At 37.2% G+C, this 20,787-nt stretch overlaps 1 protein-coding gene across 1 annotated transcript in view; it reads right to left on the reverse strand.

Annotated features, from left to right (window-relative positions):
• The window catches only part of ITGAV (integrin subunit alpha V), a 48,085-nt gene that overhangs the window by 11,897 nt on the left and 15,401 nt on the right, over positions 1-20,787 (reverse strand). Inside the window, exons 4-23 of the mRNA XM_032189963.1 lie at positions 18,236-18,327; positions 17,634-17,748; positions 16,136-16,197; positions 14,598-14,643; positions 13,007-13,132; positions 11,750-11,794; positions 11,499-11,542; positions 11,342-11,398; positions 10,869-10,921; positions 10,242-10,444; positions 7,642-7,833; positions 7,490-7,535; positions 6,774-6,875; positions 5,866-5,924; positions 4,738-4,892; positions 3,122-3,259; positions 2,362-2,429; positions 1,792-1,939; positions 1,189-1,281; positions 364-443 (exon numbers count right to left, since the gene is read on the reverse strand). Coding sequence (XP_032045854.1) covers positions 364-443; positions 1,189-1,281; positions 1,792-1,939; positions 2,362-2,429; positions 3,122-3,259; positions 4,738-4,892; positions 5,866-5,924; positions 6,774-6,875; positions 7,490-7,535; positions 7,642-7,833; positions 10,242-10,444; positions 10,869-10,921; positions 11,342-11,398; positions 11,499-11,542; positions 11,750-11,794; positions 13,007-13,132; positions 14,598-14,643; positions 16,136-16,197; positions 17,634-17,748; positions 18,236-18,327 — 1,924 coding nt within the window. The remainder of the gene's footprint in view (positions 1-363; positions 444-1,188; positions 1,282-1,791; positions 1,940-2,361; positions 2,430-3,121; positions 3,260-4,737; positions 4,893-5,865; positions 5,925-6,773; positions 6,876-7,489; positions 7,536-7,641; positions 7,834-10,241; positions 10,445-10,868; positions 10,922-11,341; positions 11,399-11,498; positions 11,543-11,749; positions 11,795-13,006; positions 13,133-14,597; positions 14,644-16,135; positions 16,198-17,633; positions 17,749-18,235; positions 18,328-20,787) is intronic.

The raw sequence follows: 20,787 nt of genomic DNA on the forward strand, positions 1-20,787 counted from the left end.
AATTATTCTGTGGCACCACACAACTACTAGGAGAGCACAACAGCATGCAGGTACAAAAATAAAAGATCTGTCTTGAAGCACTTTAAATGTTTTTGTTCCTCATTATTAAAACATCAATACATCGCTTGTGCCATTACATGCTTAAGAAGTAGCAAAAGAAACTACACTTAAATAGGAGACTATTTTCCTACCTTGTCCCTAGATTTTAAAAGCATAAATCATAGAAGAATGTCTGTGTTTTTTAAAACATTACCAGGCAAAAACCATAGATTTAATCCAGAGTGAACCTAGAGCTGCTCAGTTCAGTCTATATACCTCGCACACGATCTACCGGGTGACATGCATATTCACAGATTACCATACCTTCGTATTTGCAAGTCAAACTTCACGGAGGTATCCATTTCAGACTGCTGGTGCACGCTGAAGCGCAGGCCAGCTAATAGCTTCAGAAAAAAAATCACCATGGTTCAGTGGAAGCACAATAAAATGCAAGATAAAAGCTTCTTAATACTTTTGTACTACAGTGAAATTGCTTGAGGCGTGTGGTCATCTGGAGTACACATACAGAATTGCCAAATAAAATTGGGCGGTTCATCACAGCAGTAAACGAACCCTTCTGTACAGATTACAGCCATAAACTAGAACTATATAGTGTACATCATGCTTGCCCCCTTGCTTCAGCCATTTTTAGGTAAAACTGAGCCTCCACGTGTGTTGCAAAAATCACTGTAGTCTAAACAACAAGGCATAGTTTAACAGTTCAAAATTCACAACGTTTGTTGAAAATCAGTGCATGACAGTTGCTTCAATGCTTTAGAAGTAGCATTTATTATTCATCTGCGAAGATGCTTCTTAGAATAAAACACTGTCAAAGTGTTTCTAGCTGTGACTGATTTTTACTCTATTTCTTCAGAAAACTAGACCTATTATGTGATATCTTAATATCTGCTAGGTCCCACTAAGTTTTTGATTTCATCTAGTTTCAGCTACACTTGATATAAGTGCAGAGGTCTCAGATAGACAAAACCCTCAAATTTCACAAAGCTAGACAGAAGCACTATTACTTTTCCATTAAGAGAAAGGTGTATTATGAACTAGCTCTTTATTATATACTTTAAAAAGTCAGTATCAGATAAATCTAAAGACAAACCCATGAGGGACTGAAACACCTGTTGGACCAAACCTTACCTTAGTTCCTGCTTTCATGGGATTTCCCAGGTCACAAACCACCATGCGAGTTTGATTCTCAGTTTTAAATGCACATGACAGTCTTGCTAAAGCCTGCAAAAAAAATAAGAAGAAATATTACCAAATGTCTTTCTTTACCTTTTGACATCAGCATGAAATTCTGGAGAAGAGCATTAAGTATGCCACATTAACTTTAATCCAACTTCTAAGTCGTAACATAATCACTAAACCAACTTAATAAAATCTGAATATTGAAGTCTGCATGGAGACATATTTCTGGTATGAGACATGTTCTTTCAAGGTTATCAAAGAAAGAATTCATCACTCTTATGTTGGGTAGCACTGATGATTTCTGTGACATAAAGCACTTGATTCTTTAAAACATACATCAAGAAGCACTGACAATCAGACAAGGGTTAAAACTCTCTTCAGGAAATATGGATCGCAGGGCCAAATAACATGAAGATTGACTAGCTTAGCTCCTCTGAGACCTCTTGTTGAGTATCAGATTTTGTGTACATCCACAAAGCAAGAGTCATTTCATGACTGATAAGCCACATTAGAAAGGTCTCGAGTGGCCGAGGCAAAAACAAGCAATTTTACCTCATTGTTACGAACAACACCGATGAAATCTGCCTGGGGAGGAACAATGACAAAGAGTTCTGCTTCATAGGCTCCTTCCCCTTGATTCTGAGCATTGACGATTAGTGTCAAGGGATTGTCATCACCAATATAGATCTTCTTCTGATCACTGAAAAAAAATGTGTAAAAATGAGTTCTGCATTCAGGTTGCTACGTATATTGCATTTAACTAACTCAAAGCAATGAGGCATTCAGAAATTGCGTGAAGGCATTAGAGAAATCCAGAGGCAGTACATATGCTTCAAGAATAACAAGAGAGCACTGCACTATATTTAAAAAACATGACTATAATCACCAACAAAAAATGGAGCAAATACTACATATATGCTGTTTTATGAGATAATTTTTTAAATAAAATCTGCAATAAACCATAAAACCCAACACTTTTTTCTTTTTGACAGAGAGCAAACAATTAGTAACTATTATTCTATTTTTTATTAATTTAACAACAGCATTGCAAGCTCTCAAACTTTATAAATCAAGTGGGGACATTAGCTTTTCCTACGCCACTTTTCTCATATAATTAGTTACCTTTCTACTGAAACCTCCAGCTTCGGTTTGCAGATATTATCATCACCACAATCCAGCAGAATATGTGCCTACGCAAAAATAAAAAGCATCTTGGTTTAATAATTCCAGCATCTCTTCTACCACACATTTCCAATAATGTTGTTTCAACACTGAATCAAAAAGCCTGCCACAATCCTGAATGTTCCTGGCAGATCCAGGACTAATGCCTAAGTGTCTTCATCCTCTTCCCTTACTTTGAATAATCTGTTTGTCTTGAGCTGTATCTTCACTATCCTCTTTCCAAAGAGGTGTAGAAACTTTATACAAAAGGGTAGAAACCCAAAAAAACTGTCACCTTATGGGAGCTATAAACTGATAAAACACATAGAGCAGCACAGTATGTGGAATGGATGAAATACTCCCAACATTTCAAGGATAACATCTCCAGTACTGCTATTAACTTGTGTTCTTTAGAATACTGTTACACTGTCTGGGTGAAAAAAGAAATCCAGTGCTAAAGAATAACACTGTCTGGGTAAAAAAAAAAAAAAAAAAAAAGTCCAATGCTAAGGTATAACGTGTCAAAATTTGCCACAGAGAAAAGGAAAAAAGAGAAGAGAAACATACAAGTCCAATCAGAAGTTCCACAACCCAGAGACTAAAGCCTATATGCATATTTTTGTATCCTCCTTTTTCAGAAGTGCTAGGATGAATGTAGTAAGTGTTGAATGTTGAAAATACATTCTGTGTTCTCACATCATAGATCGCGTCAGATACATACCTGTCTGCTCATGTTAGCAGGAGTGAATTGGTTGAGGATAGGATGCAATCCTGTTGCATCTGCAGCTGTCTTGTAATCCAGGCGATATTCCATAAAAATAGTAATGGGAGTTAGTTTGTCTCTAAATTCAGATTCATCCTGAGGAAACCAAAGATTTGAATTACAATTAAAGCGTGTAAATAAAACAAAGTATCCCTAGTTAAGTCATCCCAGCAACAATATTGGCCAGTACTTCTGTTTATTGGTCTTACTTCCTTCTGCTAGGAAGGAAAAAGCCAAAGCATTAAAATATGTGAGCTCTGTTCAGACTAGAGAATCTCAGAGAACCTGCAATATTAACTCACTATATGGGCAATTTTGGTATTAACATGCCTGTTTTACAAGTGTAAAACTAGAGCATACTGAAGGATTAAGTCAAAGCTCAGTAGCAAGGGGCTTAGAGCCTGTACAATGCCACTCTTTTCTATCAGACAAATCAGGGATGTTTAGCAGCATACAAAGATATTCAGCTTTGGGCTTCGTAAAAATGTTCTTTTGCACACATTCTTTTTGGATTTGTTGATTTTCATACTTTGCAAATCATTCCATTTATTAAGTTTTGATCTTGTCTTTCAGAGTATTTACAAATTCTCTTCGTTTTACATTAGCTGCCTATTTTATCAGTGTAAACTCTGCTTCATTATTGTTTCCAAAAATACTGAAAATTACTGAACCTAGAACAGTTTATTACAGGACCTTACTTCAGAAGCTATCTTCTTTGGACAGAAGCCTAGTGATAACTCCTCCTGATGTTTTCCAACTACTTTTACATCAACTTGAAGGTCATCTTGTATCATCACATCTTGTTACTTTCCATATGATAATGTCAGGCAGAAGAGTAATGAAGTTTGCCAACACTAAGACCTGTGATGTCTATTTCCATCCATTTCCCTGTCCTCAATGAATCCTTGATGATTACCGCTATTTTTCTATTTATTTTTTGTTGTATTTGAGGGACAGAGAGTGTTAAGTATTGTTTACGCTTGATGTGTAAGTACTCAGTGGTAAATCTGGGCTGCATCTAATTTACATAGCTACACTTTCAGCTTTCTTTCCTTTTTTTTTCTCCAGACTGTGTTTCTCCTACTGGGTCACACATTTTATTGATTTAGCACCCACAGAAATTTGTAGGGGCTGACTGACAAGGAGCCAAGAGCCTTTCAGCCTTCTCTGGTGCCTCTGTTATTTGCTGATCTTTGCTTTTTAGTTGCGGATCCATATTTTTCTTCATCTCTTTTACCTCCAAGATAGAAGCACAAACTCCGCTTATTGACTTCCATGCTTCTTGCATATCATAAATAATTTTTTGCCTAGACGAGTTCTTCAAGAAGTCAATAACAAAGTTCAAAATTCAATTTCCAGTCCCCTTAAGTGACCAGGACCTTAATCACAACACTATCCATTGTTCATCCTCTGACAGCAGCTATAACCCAGGAGAGACAAATGGGTTTAATAATTCTAGGTTTATCCATCAGGCATAAAATTTCTCTAGCATTTTTTTAAACACATTTAACACAAGGAATTTTAACAGACAGTGCACCAGAAATGATTTCACTAAGGCATAAATGGAAACTTACCCTCAGAAAAGCATCAAGTTCTTCACAATTCATTTTGCCCCCCTTTGTAATAGTCATATTCTTAGAGTGGCTCGGCTGTTTGCTGTGGAGGAAGAGAGCTCTCCTTATGGCTCCTTTCTGCTTAAGTTTATCCAACAGCAGCTCCACCTGGAAATCTGTCCAATCCAAAGCATTCAGATTAGGGATATTTTGTCCAATTAAACACAGAGCACGTTCACATTGAAATGGGCTTAAAAGCTAATTTCTGCCAGAATAAAACCCTAACACTTGAAGCTTTATAAAACCTCCAATCGTTTGAATCTAAAACCTGCATTCTCAATACAGTAGCTAAGAAGCACTATTATGGTTCGAAACTGGACTCTGCTCATTCTTTCAAAACTGAAAATAAATTACTGTTTGAGCACCAATACATTTATAATTGCTTTGGAACTGCAAGAAAAAAGCTCATCCACCCCCAGTAAACACTGAAACAATCTTGCACATCACATTTATATAAATTAACTTTATTGCTAATCTAACATTAGCAAATATTTTAAATATACAACAGCTATTTACATGATTTTTCCCACATCATACCTCCTTTATGGACATCGTATGGAAAATAAGGAAATGCATTTACAGTCATAAGGCAAAATGTGATTACAGCAGGCTATCTGCCACACTACAAAAATCTCAGACAACTTAACCTGTTTGAAACAATCTTTCTGATTCTGATCCAGAAAATTTAATCCCTAAATCAGTTACATCAATTAAAGGCTCACAATTTCAACAGAAACATGAAAAGTTTTGTGGCTTGTCTATATTTTTAAGGCCTAACAATGCATGTACTTGAACATTGTTATTTAAAACTCCTTTCTAAGTAAGACTTCATCTCATTTTTGCAAAATACAACGGACTTCAAGACTATTTCCACAAAATGTTGAAGCATATGCTTGAAGTCCTAAGTACACTAAAAATTACACTGATTTCAACCAACACAACTTCAGAAGAAAAAAACCTACTGAAAAAAATCCAGTAGATCTTTACGGTTACCAAACCGTTGGGATTGTGCTGTGAAAGAACGGTGACCAGTAATCATGTCTGCAAGGAGTATAAAAAATCTGAAGTTTTTAAACTAACAAAACTTACTGAGCGAATTAGGGAGCTTTCCTTTGCCATCTGCTTTTAGGCAGAACTTGACTTTGAAGCTGTTTTGGAGGAAAAAAGAACAGTTTATTTCAGTTTATTTCACACACTTGTGTCCCCTCATTTTCTTCTAGAACTCTTCACTTTTTCTCAGTTCAAATGTCTTATGTTTTGAGACTCTAGGTCACTCCCAAGTCGCATTTTCTATTGGTGGAAGAGAAACTGTAACTTATTAATATTAGTAGATAATATTAGTAGACAGCAATGAAAACAATGCAAAGCTTTGGATTCATGATTCATGTAGAAATAGTCACCCATGTAGCAGAGTGTTTACTCCTGCAATCACAGGCGAGTCATAAACTCGTAAAGCTAAAAGGAACTGCCATACTGAGTTTAAAAGGAAGGCAGCACTAGAAAGGATAAGCGGGTTTGGATAATAGTACAGGAACAAGACACCACTGAACCAAAACCAGTCCACGCCGCAGACCATTCTGCATATGTCTTCCATACACCCACTCTATTTTTCAACTAGAAAGCCTCCAGATGAAAACATTGCAAAAGTGGTGTAGTCTATTTCTACCTTGGGAAGATCTTACTCTATTCAACACAGACAAGTGGCAATCTCTGGAGGGAGGATGCAACTTCAGAGTCAGTCTAGTGTCTACTGAAGACAATATTGGTCCTCCCACTGTAGTTGAGGAGTTCTTATTTAGTATTGCTTGTTCTTTCAAAACAACAACAACAACAAAAAAAACATTGGATTGCCTCCTACCTTTCCTTCCTTTTTTTTTTTTTTTTTTTTTTTTAACTGGCTCGTTAGATTTCATGAGTCCTTTCGAAATTGGAAGACTATGAAAATAGAAGTTGAGAAGTTCCCTCCCCTCAAAGGAAAATGGAGAAACATTGCTTACCAAGAAACTTTTACATCTGACAGCATACAGGCTTTGTTTTCTGGGTTTAGAATGGTTGGATTAACTTCCAGGGCAGCATTCACCCTAATAACTGGTCTGGCCCTACAAAGAAAATACCCTTTTCAACAGCATTCAGCACCACGGTAGACAATACCCTTCCATTGAACTATGAAGTACACACATACACACTTTTAAACATTTATTGGAACTTCAAGAAAAACAAATTATCTTGGAATTGATAAGGAAAAGCAAGAACCTTTGCTGTGCTCTTTTACTACCATTACAGTTTTAACATGGACAGCTAAGGCTAAGTGTTAATGCAAAGCCCTTCCTGTTTTCAGCACAGACAAATAAGGTGTTTTCCCCAAATGAGCAAGCCTTGATGAAGATATTGAGACTACACAATGTAATAGTTACCAACACCCTACATGTCAGAATCTAGAAAACTGTTAGTCAGAAAGCTTTAAACACAGCTTATTTAAATTTTCTCTTAACAACAGATATATTGAGAGGAATAAATAATTAATTGCAGACTGCAGATTTACACAGCGTAAAGAGCAGTGCAGCCTTTTTCCCTTGTTATTTCCAGTAGTCTGAAAGGTGGATCAGCAGAATTTCAGGACTTGCCTCTTATCTAGCTTGGTTTTGTAACTAACGGATGCCACTGAGCTTTCCTTCTGCATGCACTTATGTAAAAAGCATAGAGCAATACTCACCTGTACAAAACAGCTGTGTCAACCCCAAAGGCTCCAACAATCAAGTCTGGGAAGAAAGGACAAAAACTTCATGTTAGAATTTATTTTTAAATCTATATTGTCAGTCAGTGGAACTATTAAGTTCATCTAAAGTGATATGCAGAGCCAAGGACCTGGATATCCATTTTTGTCCACATCTGTGGCTCCTTTCAGCGAGTACCCAAAGCTGGGTGGCATAGTACGAGCAGCCCACTGCCCTTCAAGAATTTGAGATGGGACTGCGTTCAAACCAGTTGCTCTTCCATTGTAGATATAGACAAGTCCTCTCTTGTCCTCTCCACCATACGGTGCAGCAACTGCAATATCTGCAAGCCAAAAGAACAACCTTCAACATCTCCCGACACAGACATAGGAACATATTTGTGCAATGTTTATCTATAATTTCTAATATTACAGTTCCAATGCATGTCAGTAAGGACAAAGCACGATCAGACTTTAAAGTTCAAACTACTCATTTAAAATTAAATGCAAATATTCCCTAAAAACTATGAATGTTTAACAAGAACATGTCATAAATTTCTATGGAAAAGGAACAGTTCTGCGAACACTTCTGCACTTTTCTGATTTACAAACCATATGGATTTGGGATCCTTTTGAATTTATGAAACGCCCAGAATTAGTCAATGCTGGAGACAAATCACAGAACAAAGTGGGCCTGTCTGCCCATTTCATTAACACACTCATGCTCCTCGAAAGGGTGTGACATTTTAACACATGCAAAAGATTCTGAAATCAGCCTAAAGCAATGTTAAATATTGAATTCCAGCCTACCACGATCATGGCTTGGCAACACATTTTATGGAGAAGCTTCAGTTACTGCAATTATGCTATCTCTTCAGTTTAATAAATTAAAGAGCTCTTATCAATGAACAATAAACAGTAGTAAAAATGCTAATTGGACTCTGTACAGGAAACACTACCTCTAAAGACAGCTTTAAAAGTGTACAGGTCATCTAAATTTAAGATATCCCCAGCAAGTTCAAAGACTTCCTTAACAACAAAGTGTTTAAATATTAAACAGGATATGGAAAGGTAATTAAATTATTCCCTCTTCTCTTAAGTTTGAAAAAGGTGCATGAAAAAAACAAACACTCAAAAAGTTACCATTTTGTGTTTTGGCTCATCTTTACCATCTTTATGAAAACAGTAGAAATTTCAATCCATCTTACTGAGACAAAAAAGTACTTTAATTAACACTACCAAAATGAAACAGTTCAAGAAATTAAAAAGACTTAATGACAGAATAATTAATCTTATAAGGAAGACTTAGCTACAATTTTCTCACCTACATTATATTTCAGATTGAAATAGGATCGAATAAAAACATCATTTGGATAATCTGATCAAGTGACTAGAATTTTTGGCTACTCCTATAACCTTTCCAATGTCTTCCATAAATAGGTGCCATGGTATCTCATGTTCACACTAATTCTATATACAATTAGTAACTAAAAAAATAAATCTAAATATTAACCTCATCAGAACAAATGGCATAAAGCGTTTACAACTACAACATATACATCATATTCAAACCAGCACTTTACAAAAATAGGGTCTAGTAAAAGGGACTCTCAATTTAAGATATTCACAGATGGCCCATGGCCCAAAATCAAATTTTACCTGTTAATAAGTAAGCCACTTATCCACTTAATATTGTTTAATGGATAAGTCACTGGAACAAATTATATTGCTTTATAGATCTTACAGGGTTTTAAAGCATGACTATTTTACAGATAGAATGAGATATCTCCAAGACAACAAAAGAAAAGCGAAGATTAAGATAAAATGCCTGTGATTTCATTAAAAAAAATCAATTACAGCTACTAGGGAATTTATAATATTAACCTACTATAATTTTTGATCATTCAGAAGATGCTTAACTTACAATCAGAACGGAAAAAAATAAACCGTAAGGATTTTCTTGTGAAACTCAAATTCCCACCACTCTTCAAGAAACACTGGATTATGACTTGCAAAGCATGTTCTCCCTACAATTCCTTCAAGTCTCTGACCCAAAATTATACAATTCTTGGCTGTTACACTGCTGCCCATTCCTAAGTGAAAGGAACAAGAAGCAGTAGCCAAGGGCTTGGGAATCTACAGCTTCAGTTGCATCAGATTCAGACTTCTCATCCAAAGACTTACTCAAGAAGTTGGTATAGTTCACTATAGTTGTTACAAAACATTTTCAACAGACTTTTTTCAAAGTAGCAGTAATAAAAAAGAAATAACTAGTCTTTTGTCAGGAAGATCTCTTCTATCAGACTATTTTCACCAACTGTACTGTCAAAGCAAACAAATCTTTTTTAATCCTGGTCATCTTTGTGTTTCTAAAGAAGAAGATTGTCTTTAAACAACATAAACAGGAAAATTATTTTGAGGATATCAGTCCTCACAAGTCACAATGGAAAATCAGATATTTAATCAAGATGTCTACTGTACTTATCACATAGGAAGTAAAACACTGATTAATGTAACAGCTAAAATAATCCATGCTGTAGTTTAAATGGTATAGTCTCTGCTCGATGCATACATGTAACTCCTGTTAGCATTCTTGGGAGTAGCATACAAGCATCGAAAGGAGTCTAGACCTTCATGTCCAACATTCACTCATGGTTAGAACACTTAATGTTTGTTTGCAGAATCCACACTCCATGTGCTGTCTACATTTAGTCTATAAACTGAGAACATTGATCAATAATTGATATCCTACCATTGAAGCCATCCTGATCTAGATCACCCAGTGGGGCAATTGCACTGCTGAATCTTGCAAATATCTCAAACCCATTCAGCTTTGTGATCTGAAACCCTCCAGAGGCTCGCTGAAGACAAATGGAAACTTGGCCGACCTCCTGAAGTTTCCCATCAGAACCTCGATCCATAAAAAGAGGGGCTCCGATAAACAAATCTGTATAACTGGACCAGAGAAGGACAAGGTTCTTCAATAACCATATCAAAGTCTGGTTTCATTCTCTCAAGTATCCATTAGCAGGACTAACTCAGCACTCAAGTCAATACTAAGGTAAAAGTTCCCTATCTTTAAATTGCAACAGAAGCTAAATATTTATGACAAAGAAAGCACAAATATAGCAGAACTTAATGCTTTTAAATGATGATTTTTTTTTTATATGAATACACACATAGTTTCACGAGTAAATATCAGAAACCATCTACACTTGTTAAAATGTTATAGGCTAGCAAAGAAGTTGATTATACATGTTAAACATTATACATGTTTAACTAGATAAACAAAACAGAAATGTATATTAGAGGAAAGGTTTTTTTTTTTTTAATTGTTTTTCAATAAAATGGCAAGGGTGAGAAAAGGGATCCCACTTACTTGTCCCCATTGATATCTGTGGCAGCCACCGAATACCCAAAATAGGCAGCCATCTGAAAAACAAAATTCAAAACAAATTTATGAGTTGTATTGGTATAAACTCTTCAGTGAGTTTACACAAAACTGTACAAAAAAGATGTTAGGGAGAGAATGACATATACTGCAAAAACGGTTGTTCTTTTATTTTCATTTCTCTTCTTTACCCTATGAGAAGGTAAAAGGCTCAGATACCTTCTGCATTCTCCCTCCTCCTTCCCAGTTATCCACGTGGGCAGCATTTACTCCATTCAGATAAAGTTGCTTTTCTAAGTAATACCATCAAACCAGAACTCACAGAGCTTATGTTCTTTGGATTCCTACAAACTTGATTAACTTTTCCCATGTACTTAAGCTAATACGATACAGAACTTGACGCAGTCTACTACCCCAATATAACCTTCCTGCCACCTACTGCACCACATGAAGGTACATACCTGCTCTCCAGTGAAGTTGTACATGGAAGACATGTTTTTCCCATTGTAGATGGACACCTGCATGTGAGAAAATACTCATTATAGCATACCAACAACGGTAATTGTGATTCTGTAATCTTTTTATTTATTACAAAGTCAAATGTTTCAAATTTCCTACCATGCCCAGTGTTCTTGCTGCTCTTGGGACTCCTGACACGAAGTCTGAAATACAAAGCAAGACACCCAGGTAACATCCAGGTTCCAGAGCAGGAAGTCTTTGCTTGGACAGGGTAGCTCAGTCCCAGTGCTTTATACATTTTCCTATGCACTTGATCATTTGTTCTGTACAATTTATTTGAAAGACCTGCCCAACATATTACCATGATTTACTTATTTATTTATTTATTTTAACTGAAACAAGGATCGTACCTTCTATTCCATCACCGCTGAAGTCTCCAACAGCCACCGAATAACCTGATCAACAGACAGAATTAGTAAATCACTTCAGGAACCTTTTAAAGCCTTTTATCTGTCTAAACTCTTCATAGGTCTCAGCCCTCTCATTTCATCTTAATTATCACAAAGCTTCTGTTTGAATTTCATGTTCCTTATTCTCCAGCTACCACAGTAGTGAGTTGCTAGTCCACTTGAGATTCAGAAAAAATCTACAACTGATGTTACTTATCTCAAAATAAGGAGCACCTCTGCTTCCGAGAGATTCAGCTTTTAGGAACAGGTTGTCTAGGGATTACACAAACAGCTTCCCAGCTGTGGTTAGCAATTGTGGGATGACACACCGATTTGCATACAGCCATGCAAGTTTTAATTAGAAACACAATTAGGTTTTCTGTGTTTGGATACTCTTTCTACTTTCTGTCTGGAATGTGGAAGTGCTGTGACTTCTACATGCAGCAACAAAAGCATACATTTTACTTACTTGCTCTCTGCTAAATTTATTAACCACGTACATATCTAAATAGATTTTTTTGAAATAAAAACAGGGGCTTGTTCATCACTAAGCCCTGCAGTCAGAAACAATGCTTAGTTTAGAGCTAAAACAAGCTTAAAGCTTAGTGAGCAAAAAGCCACGTTAACCCTGGATTCCATGCTTTTCCATATGGTTAGTTCTGTTCTTGAAAATCTTAATCTACATACCTAACCATTGGTATCAAGAGAAATAATATTCACAGAAAATGAACTCTTTAAAATTATCTTAGGATTTTAGAGTAGGTTCTTAGAGTAGGTCCCTGGAAAATGTCATGGTCCACCCTTGTTTTTTTCTGAAACCACTGAGACAAGTATAAGGTTAAATGGCAATTTCCTAGCTGTCTAAGAAAGTCTTTTTATTAGTTTTACTCCCAATCATGATTATTTCCCATATTTATTTTGGTAGATGATTTAGAAACAGCTGCTTTTCTAAAATTAATAGCTATGTGAGTGATTTATCATGTAAAAATCATACCTGATGATTTATACTAGGCCTGAATTACAGAGAAAATTTTTTTGAAATATTCCCATTTCTTCTGTCATCATCTGGTTTTTGAATCAGGCTTAAGGCAAGATAACTATGCATTGGTCACACAAATTACTGCGTTTTCAGCTCTTTAGTTATCTGTCAAATGTTAAGAATAGCAGAAGAAGGTTTTTCAAGTAAAGACAGGTTTTCTTCCTTTTCAGGTTACGCACCCAGATAACTGTCATCAAAAGCAGCACTAGCAGGTCTGGTTGCCAACTGGTCATCGTATTTTGTACTGTAGACTTTGGAGTCATATTTAGCCACAATTTCTGTCACTCGATCAGAAATAAGTTGGCCTAAAGAGAAAGAAAACAGCTTAAGCAAACAGGAAAATGCACGTGCACTCATTCAGTACAAAAAGACATTTACAGAATGCTTGCCTCTAAAAGCAACAACTCTTCATAATACTGACCAGAAAAGAACCAAAAGCAGCAGTACTAGAAAGGATAAAAGTGGCAGTCGGGATCCAGCTTCAGCAAAGTTTTATGCACATATTTAATCACAAGCACATGAACAGTTCTCACTGAAAATAGGCACGGCTCCTACATGTAAGCTGGGACTTGAATGGGACTGCTGAGTTAGGTAACAGTAAGCATAAGCTTATGCTGAGTCAATCCTTGTCTAAATATAATAATTTGAAAGCATAATAAAGCAGACAAGATAATAAGCACGGCATATTATATTCCTGCCTTCTCCCTGTTTTCATTTCGCTAGCCACTAGATGGTGACTTCACGACATTATTTCTTTGAGTTTAAACCACAAAACGCGTTTTTTTCAAAAGAGCACTGAGTTCACATGCATATTCCCCAGACGCTTATGAAGCATAGGGGCAACAAGTCTAGCATACCACAATACAGAATAAAAACTTGGGGTGAAAAATTAGTTTTTATAAGTATGCTGTTACCATCTTCTATTCGGAGCTGAGATTTTTTTGTGTGTAGTAACAGAAGAGAATAAGTTTGTTTCAGCAGATGAGCTAGCACTTGTGCCCAAAAGTAGTAAAATCACTCTAAAACCAACCGATATTATCCTGTATTTGCAGCTGATTTTCAATCATTCCATTTTGTTCAGAGTTTGAAACACACAATCTTTCATAAAGCATTGGTATTTACATGAAAAAAAAAAAACAAGCCAGGCAACAGAGCTTGGCAGCTGTTCTGGTTGTAGCAGCACCATCTCAACTGACAGGTATGGGTAAACATTGAATGATCCTGCAAATACGCAGTGAAGACCATGTTACCAAAATGTATAGGAAATGTTCTGTGGAAACAGAGCAGTGCAGTAAAAGGCAAGATGTGCGCCGTAGCACAAACAGATCAGTCAAACAAATGCAATACATCTTGGCCTTGAAATGAAAATAATAGTTTTCTTTGCAGGGTATGTTTTTCATTGAAAATACATACTTGATACGTGTGTAAGAAAATACAAAAGTAGTAGGTTTAGAAAAAAGCAGCAAAGCATCCTAAAATAAATGTATCCAGCTAGTGCAAACACAAATTCTGCATTCTCAGGAAAATGCCTTTAAAATTGTCATGGAGCTATTTAAAAGGCAAAAGACATCTATACAGTTACTACTTCAGCTTTAATCTGTGGTTCCCATGATTCAGGAGATACTTTGACAGATGAGCAAAATCATTTTTGTTAGTTTTCTTACTAACAGAGTTGACAGTGTTTGGAGGAAAGTGAATAGAAAGAAATAAAAAGATGAAGAGAAAATTAATGAGGTCAGCCTCTTCTGCAACACCAAGAATATATCTTACCTTGCCAGTAAAAACTTCCAGGTCCTCCAAGTAGCACTCTGTCTCCCTTGGGAGAAAGAAAAAAGGAAAAGGGGAATCTTCACATCAAAACATTATGTTTTTGAAGGAATGACTGAACCTAGTTAGAAATGTGTCTTGTAAAATGCTAAGATAAGAAAAAATACCTCTTCTGTGACTCGCTTCTCTATGCTACCCATCTAAAATTATCAGCAGAATTTTGCTTTTATTTGAGTAGACCCTTCTGCCCACATTATCTAAGACAACAAAAACAGGAGATAACATTAAGAATCCCACAAAACACTAACATGTTTTATGGTCAAGACACAAAACTAGTTTCATCTTTTGTCTTGCCTGTTTCTACAACTTATCGTTAGAAAGGCTTAATTCAGAAAAGCTGTGATGTAATTCCCCCAACTCCACATTCCTCGGTACAACTGCAATCCACAAACCCTTTTCTGAAACTCAAACCACATTAGCTACCGCAGTGCTGGGAACTGGCTCCATAAGGACTTACTCAATCCGGCGGCTGAAATCATAGGGTTTGCTGCATAATTAAGTCATTTATCCTGGTTTAATCTAAAAGCTCCCATATTCGTCACTCAGAACAATCTAGGTCAGAGATATGGAGATACCAGGCTTGCCCATTCGGCTAGGGAGTTGGATTAGAGCCCAGCATTTGTTTTAACACGAACTAGAGTCTGCACTATAATCCTGAAGGGTTTTCAGGGGGTTCAGGAGAAATACCGAACACTTGCAGTCCTGTACTGCCCTTTCTACAGTTCTCCTGAGGAAAAGCAAGGGTGTCCTCAGGCAAAGAGTGGAGGGATATGACCCAATTATAAGGTGTGAAGAACCCGAAAGATTGCCACATCACAAATAGGTCTTAACATGCCCAGAAGATGCTGAACAATTTAATTGTACAGTGTAAAAAACTATAGTTAGTGCTCAGAGTTATGCACTGTTTTATTCTGACTGGAGTTTAAAAGTAATTGTGAATTTAAAAAAAAATATAAAAAGGAGGAAGAACATACACTAGAACAAACAAAAGAAAAACAACAAAGAAGAAAGTTAAATTCTCACATCGGATGAGAAAAACAAAGCCTCATTCACAAGAGCATTGTTTCCTAATTCACTTTAGCAGTAAGTTATTTTTCCTGAGCAAATAAAATTAGCCATACACCAATCCTTTAAAAATAAGCTCTCAGAAAACCTAAACACTACAGTTTATTTCACTTCAGGACTAGCTGCAGCAGAGGCTTATGGCATAAGGCTGAAAAAGTAGATTATTTGCTTATGGCACGATTCCTATAAGAGGTAGAAGCACGCTGTTGTGAAGATGTAAAGAGAAACAGTTACACTACCAGCCTGTTTGCTTGGCTTTCTGTTTTTAAATTTAGAAGGAGTTTGTTCTGTATCCCCCAGGAATGGTGCTTTACATTAAGTTCCATAGCATCTGTGCGTGTAAGCGTTCCGTGTCGGAGTGATTGGTAACCTGCAACTGTTTGCTGACTCACAGGAATTAAGTAACAATCACATACCTTTGTAAAGTCAATGCTAAATCCACCTTGACAAAATCCCTGTCCATCTGCATCAATAGTGGCTACAAAAAGAAAGAAGAAAGAAGAACAAATCAGATAAATATCATCGGTAGTATATCAGATGGTTCTGGGGATTCTTTCCAATATATCTTCCTACAGTAACTTTGCACTCCTGACCTTGAAATGTGTAGTTTTCTTTCTCCTAAATCAGTATTTTCTCTGTATCAATAACTCACAAGCAAATACTTGAAGAACTTCAGGGCTGGCCTATTATATATTCTAACCTTAATGTAAGTTTCAGCCTATTACAGTCAAAGTAATCCTCAACTCTGTATTCCTCTGGAATTTACTCTTCAAATATCAGGGAAAAAGTATTTGAAACTTTTATCCAGGACATAAAGTATCAGTGGATAAGGTTTGCTCCTCTTGTGGAATAAAATTGGAAAGATACATAACCATAAGTTATTTGAAATACTGCCTTAAAAAAAAAAAAAAGTATACCTGGACAAAAAATAAAAAAACACATCCATACATACTGAGACTTATCCCAGCAAGAATTTCCTAGGCTGAGTTAATCTCATGATTATACAGCTCCAAAACAGCAATGTTGAGACATCCTGATCTAGACACGTGACTAATTCATGTTCATACATTCTTATTAACCTCTTTTTATGTTGGACCACACTGGATTTCAGTCCTGCTGTTCACCAATGACTTGGAGCAAAATAAGGACAAACAGATCTTAGTACATCTTAGTTGATCTTAAGTTCAACCTTAAAACTTGCACATTTAATAATAGAATAAAAGGTTATAAGCCTACAAACCATGCCAATTACATGGTACGGATGCAAAGCGTTTGGAAAATAAGACTCAAAGTTCAAAACCGAATATAATTAAGGCAATGTGTCACCACGTACATATGTATACATGGAAATCAGAACCTGCCTGTGCAGTATCTTATGTACATGGCCTTTGTCTTGGAGCTACTTGAGCAACTGAGGATCTGAAGATTCTAGAGTTGGTCTTCAAAAACTTGACTTCCCATGTAGCTTTTCCAAGTGTCAGATATTTTGTACTAACATTACGCTATTCAGACAGCTCTGAAGAGCATCAACTAAAATATAGTAACAATTCCTGCTTACTGCACTTATTGAAGAGAAACACAGACATCTTGACATGTCCAAAAGAAAAAAAAAAAAGGCACAGTTTAGATGCATTATTCCTGAAGCAGTCAATAAAAAGGTTTGGGTCTTCAAGTTCCAGTGATACGGGGGTCAAAGATTATCCTCTAGCCTACAGTAGAGAAAACAAGGTCTGGACCCTGAACACCAACTTGAGGAGAACCAAGATGTCTCCATCTAGCCTGGTTTATTTGGAATGGGTATGAAGCTATACATGAAAGGGGGAAATACTTGTAAAACATCACACTTGAAATGTACACGAAATGTAACACGAGAGAAATTCCAAGCAGAAGCACAAGGAAGTGCTCTTCACTTACTTGACCTGCAGGGTGCATATTCCACAGATTTAGATCCATCAAACAAATAACAAGTCCCTACAGGCTCTCGCTCTTGTTTTGTTTCAGTTCTCCAGTGATACAATGGGGCACAGGCCTACAGAAGATGACGTGACAGTGAGAAAAACTCTTCTTCCAAATGCTGGGGGGTATGGACTAATACAATGGAATTGCAGTTTTTCTACAGAATAGTAACCAAAAAAGTTTTGACAGATATACCACGTGTTATCAGAGATTAATACCACCACCACCCAGGCAGAAGTGTTTGTATTTTTAGAAACAGCTGACCTAAGGCAAAAACCTTAGAAATAATATTTTCTTAAAGCACCATTTGTGAAGAACTCATTAAGAATTTAAAACACACTTAAACTTCAAACTAATTCTACTTTCCTCAAAAAAAAAAAAAAATACTACAACATTTGTTTATGAACAGTTTAGGAGAAGGCTGGCCAATAAATTCTGAAAAAGGCAGATCAAGCTCATTTGTGAAGGATTGTTTAAATTCTGAGTTATCCAGATCTTTCCACTATTTGTCGGCTGCAACATACCAGTACTAAGGCATCTGAAAAGCATCAAAAACATACCAGAATTTTGTCATTTTTGGATCTCACGGAGGCTCCAAACCACTGATGAGACTTAAATTCCAGCGGATCATCAGGAGCAAAATCTCTGTTGCCTAAAAATAAAATGAGAAAGCAGCATAATTTCATGGGAAACTGTACAGTAAGAATAAAAAAAAAGCTAAGTCATGGGTTTTGACGCACACAGAAAAGCAGAAAACAGCAACATTGAAGGACATCAGCCTTTTACAGAAACAGGCTTTAAAAGTGATTTATTGTTACTTATTTTTACATCTATGGCCAAAGGCAGCTATTTTTATACACGAAGCATTTTTACAAGTGATTTGTTGCAAGAGCACAACATTTACAGCATCTTTGACAGGAACACAGTGAGTATCTCATACTTGAAATATTTGATTTTCAAGTCAGATTACAGCACAGCTCAAGAACCAGTGCCAAAACCAAGTGAGGCTAATGCTTCTAGAGGAAATATTGCCCTGATGAAGTTATGTGAATTTCACCATTGGCTGGAGTCAGGACAGAAATTCATCTGCTGTTCTCTCAAGTGTTAACATTTCTCTTCTGAATGTTTCTGCAGCACACAAAGCATGGCAACTGGCACTCTTACAAGTTACGAGTAAAATTATAGGTTCTTCAGCAACAAAAAAAGGGTCAAGAGTTGAAAGAGTTGGTCTGTATGTTAACCGCTCCTTGATGACACTTGGTAGAAGCAACTCCATGAGTGGTCCTTCATGCAGTTGTCAACGTTAGAAGTCCCTAAATCATCGCATAATTCCTATGTGCTTTCATTGGAACAAAAGGAACTTGGCCATCCTCATGAGAAAATTAATGTAACGCTTGGGAAATTTGTTTACATGGTTCCTAAATTGCTGGTTTGCAGTGCCTAGAGCCAAAGGAGTTAATGAGGTCACCAACCACACATCACTTCCGCAGGCTGTGGGGGAATCCCAAAGCCCAACCTTGTTATCAATCAGCACTTCTGCTGCTCGAGACCTGCAAACACTTGAACCAACATTTCCTTCTTTGTCATACACCTCATAAAACATGTCCCATCTGGAGAGACGGCGGTACTTCCATGAGGAAAATCCCACAAAAAGGGCACAAAAAAGTGAGTCTAATCTTCAGTCAGCCAAAACAAGCGAGGATCTGGACTAGTCCCATTTTGCTCTAACAGGAGAGCTATGTAGAAGTCAAGGCCAAGAGCACAGCATCAGAGAACTATTGTGCTTTTTCTGATTTCAATGGCAATGATAATCTATTTAAAGAAAAAAAAAGCCTTCCTCCTGTCACCCCCTCTGTTACTCTTACTGAACAGGTGCTCAGGACGTGGAGGGCTGGATGACTGAGTACATCTGCACAGATTTACGTACATCGCATGCTGTCACCCTGTGCACAGCCAGAAACAGAGTTCAGAGGTCTGCATGCCACCTTCTTATAGAAAACCAAAGACAGAGTGAGATATTTTCAGATAGGGAGTGTCTCAAGCACATTTTTGCTGTGGCACTACCACCTTCAGGTCACATAGCCAGAACACAAACCCTCCAAAAAAAATAGGCAGCTCGATCAGGTACCAAGCCAGCTGACTGCAGAGGGAGGGGAGTGGTGCTGACCTGCTGGGGAGAAAGCAGGGACACATGGCCAGGGCTGAGAACTAAATCCTTTCTGGCAGCGCTGTGGACTTAAATTGGCTTTTTTTTTTTTTCTGATTATAACACCACACCCAAGGTTACACAGCCTAGAAAGACAGATTTGGCTTCTACCCTCTGTTTGTCCAGCTACTCTCGAATACAGTTTTACTTGCCAAACAAAGCTGTAACGCTTTAGACAATATAAATCTTACCAGGAGTAGTCACAGCGTGGCATTTTACATCCTTTTCTGCCATTGGATATGTATGCAATGATGTATATCTATGATTCAAATGGAGGGTGGCGTAGCAGTTTTATAGGGTAAAGCAGAATCCTGTCCTAAATCCCGTAGAAGTGTATGGTACATAGAGACTTGCAATTTATGTTTAAAACAGCAGCCAGCACGTAGAAGTAATGGTCTTGCTGGAATAACAGATAAGCAACCGTACAGCACTGCCAGCAATCTGACTTCATCACAGACATTAAGGAAATTATCTCCTTCAAGTTTCAGCCGAATGCATCAGCTGAGACAGCACAAGGTGATAAAAAAAGCCAGACTAATGCTTACTGGTGCCATCCATCCCTCGTCTATGCTGACTACACCACAGAAGGGGGGAAGCAGTTGTCCAGCCAGCACACGCTGCCAGAACAGCCGCTCTGCCTCTTCCAGCACATTCCTGAGCTGCAGCAGCTCCAGGTGCTGCCCACATACAGGAACGCAGCAATGTCCAGGACGGCAGCTACAAAGACTTCTTCCTCTTCAGGCTTTCAGCGACAAAATCGTCCTTTCTACAGTTTTGGAGAAGTCCCAGTTCAGCACTGAATTAAGAATAATATTAGGAAATCTGTCTTCAATTTTAATATGCAAGCATCTAGGCTTCGAGATCTAGTCAGAAGCTGCCATTTATCAAGCTAAAAGCCTTCAAACC

Source organism: Aythya fuligula, chromosome 6 (genome assembly GCF_009819795.1).
Source record: "Aythya fuligula isolate bAytFul2 chromosome 6, bAytFul2.pri, whole genome shotgun sequence".
NCBI classification, from domain to species: domain Eukaryota; kingdom Metazoa; phylum Chordata; class Aves; order Anseriformes; family Anatidae; genus Aythya; species Aythya fuligula.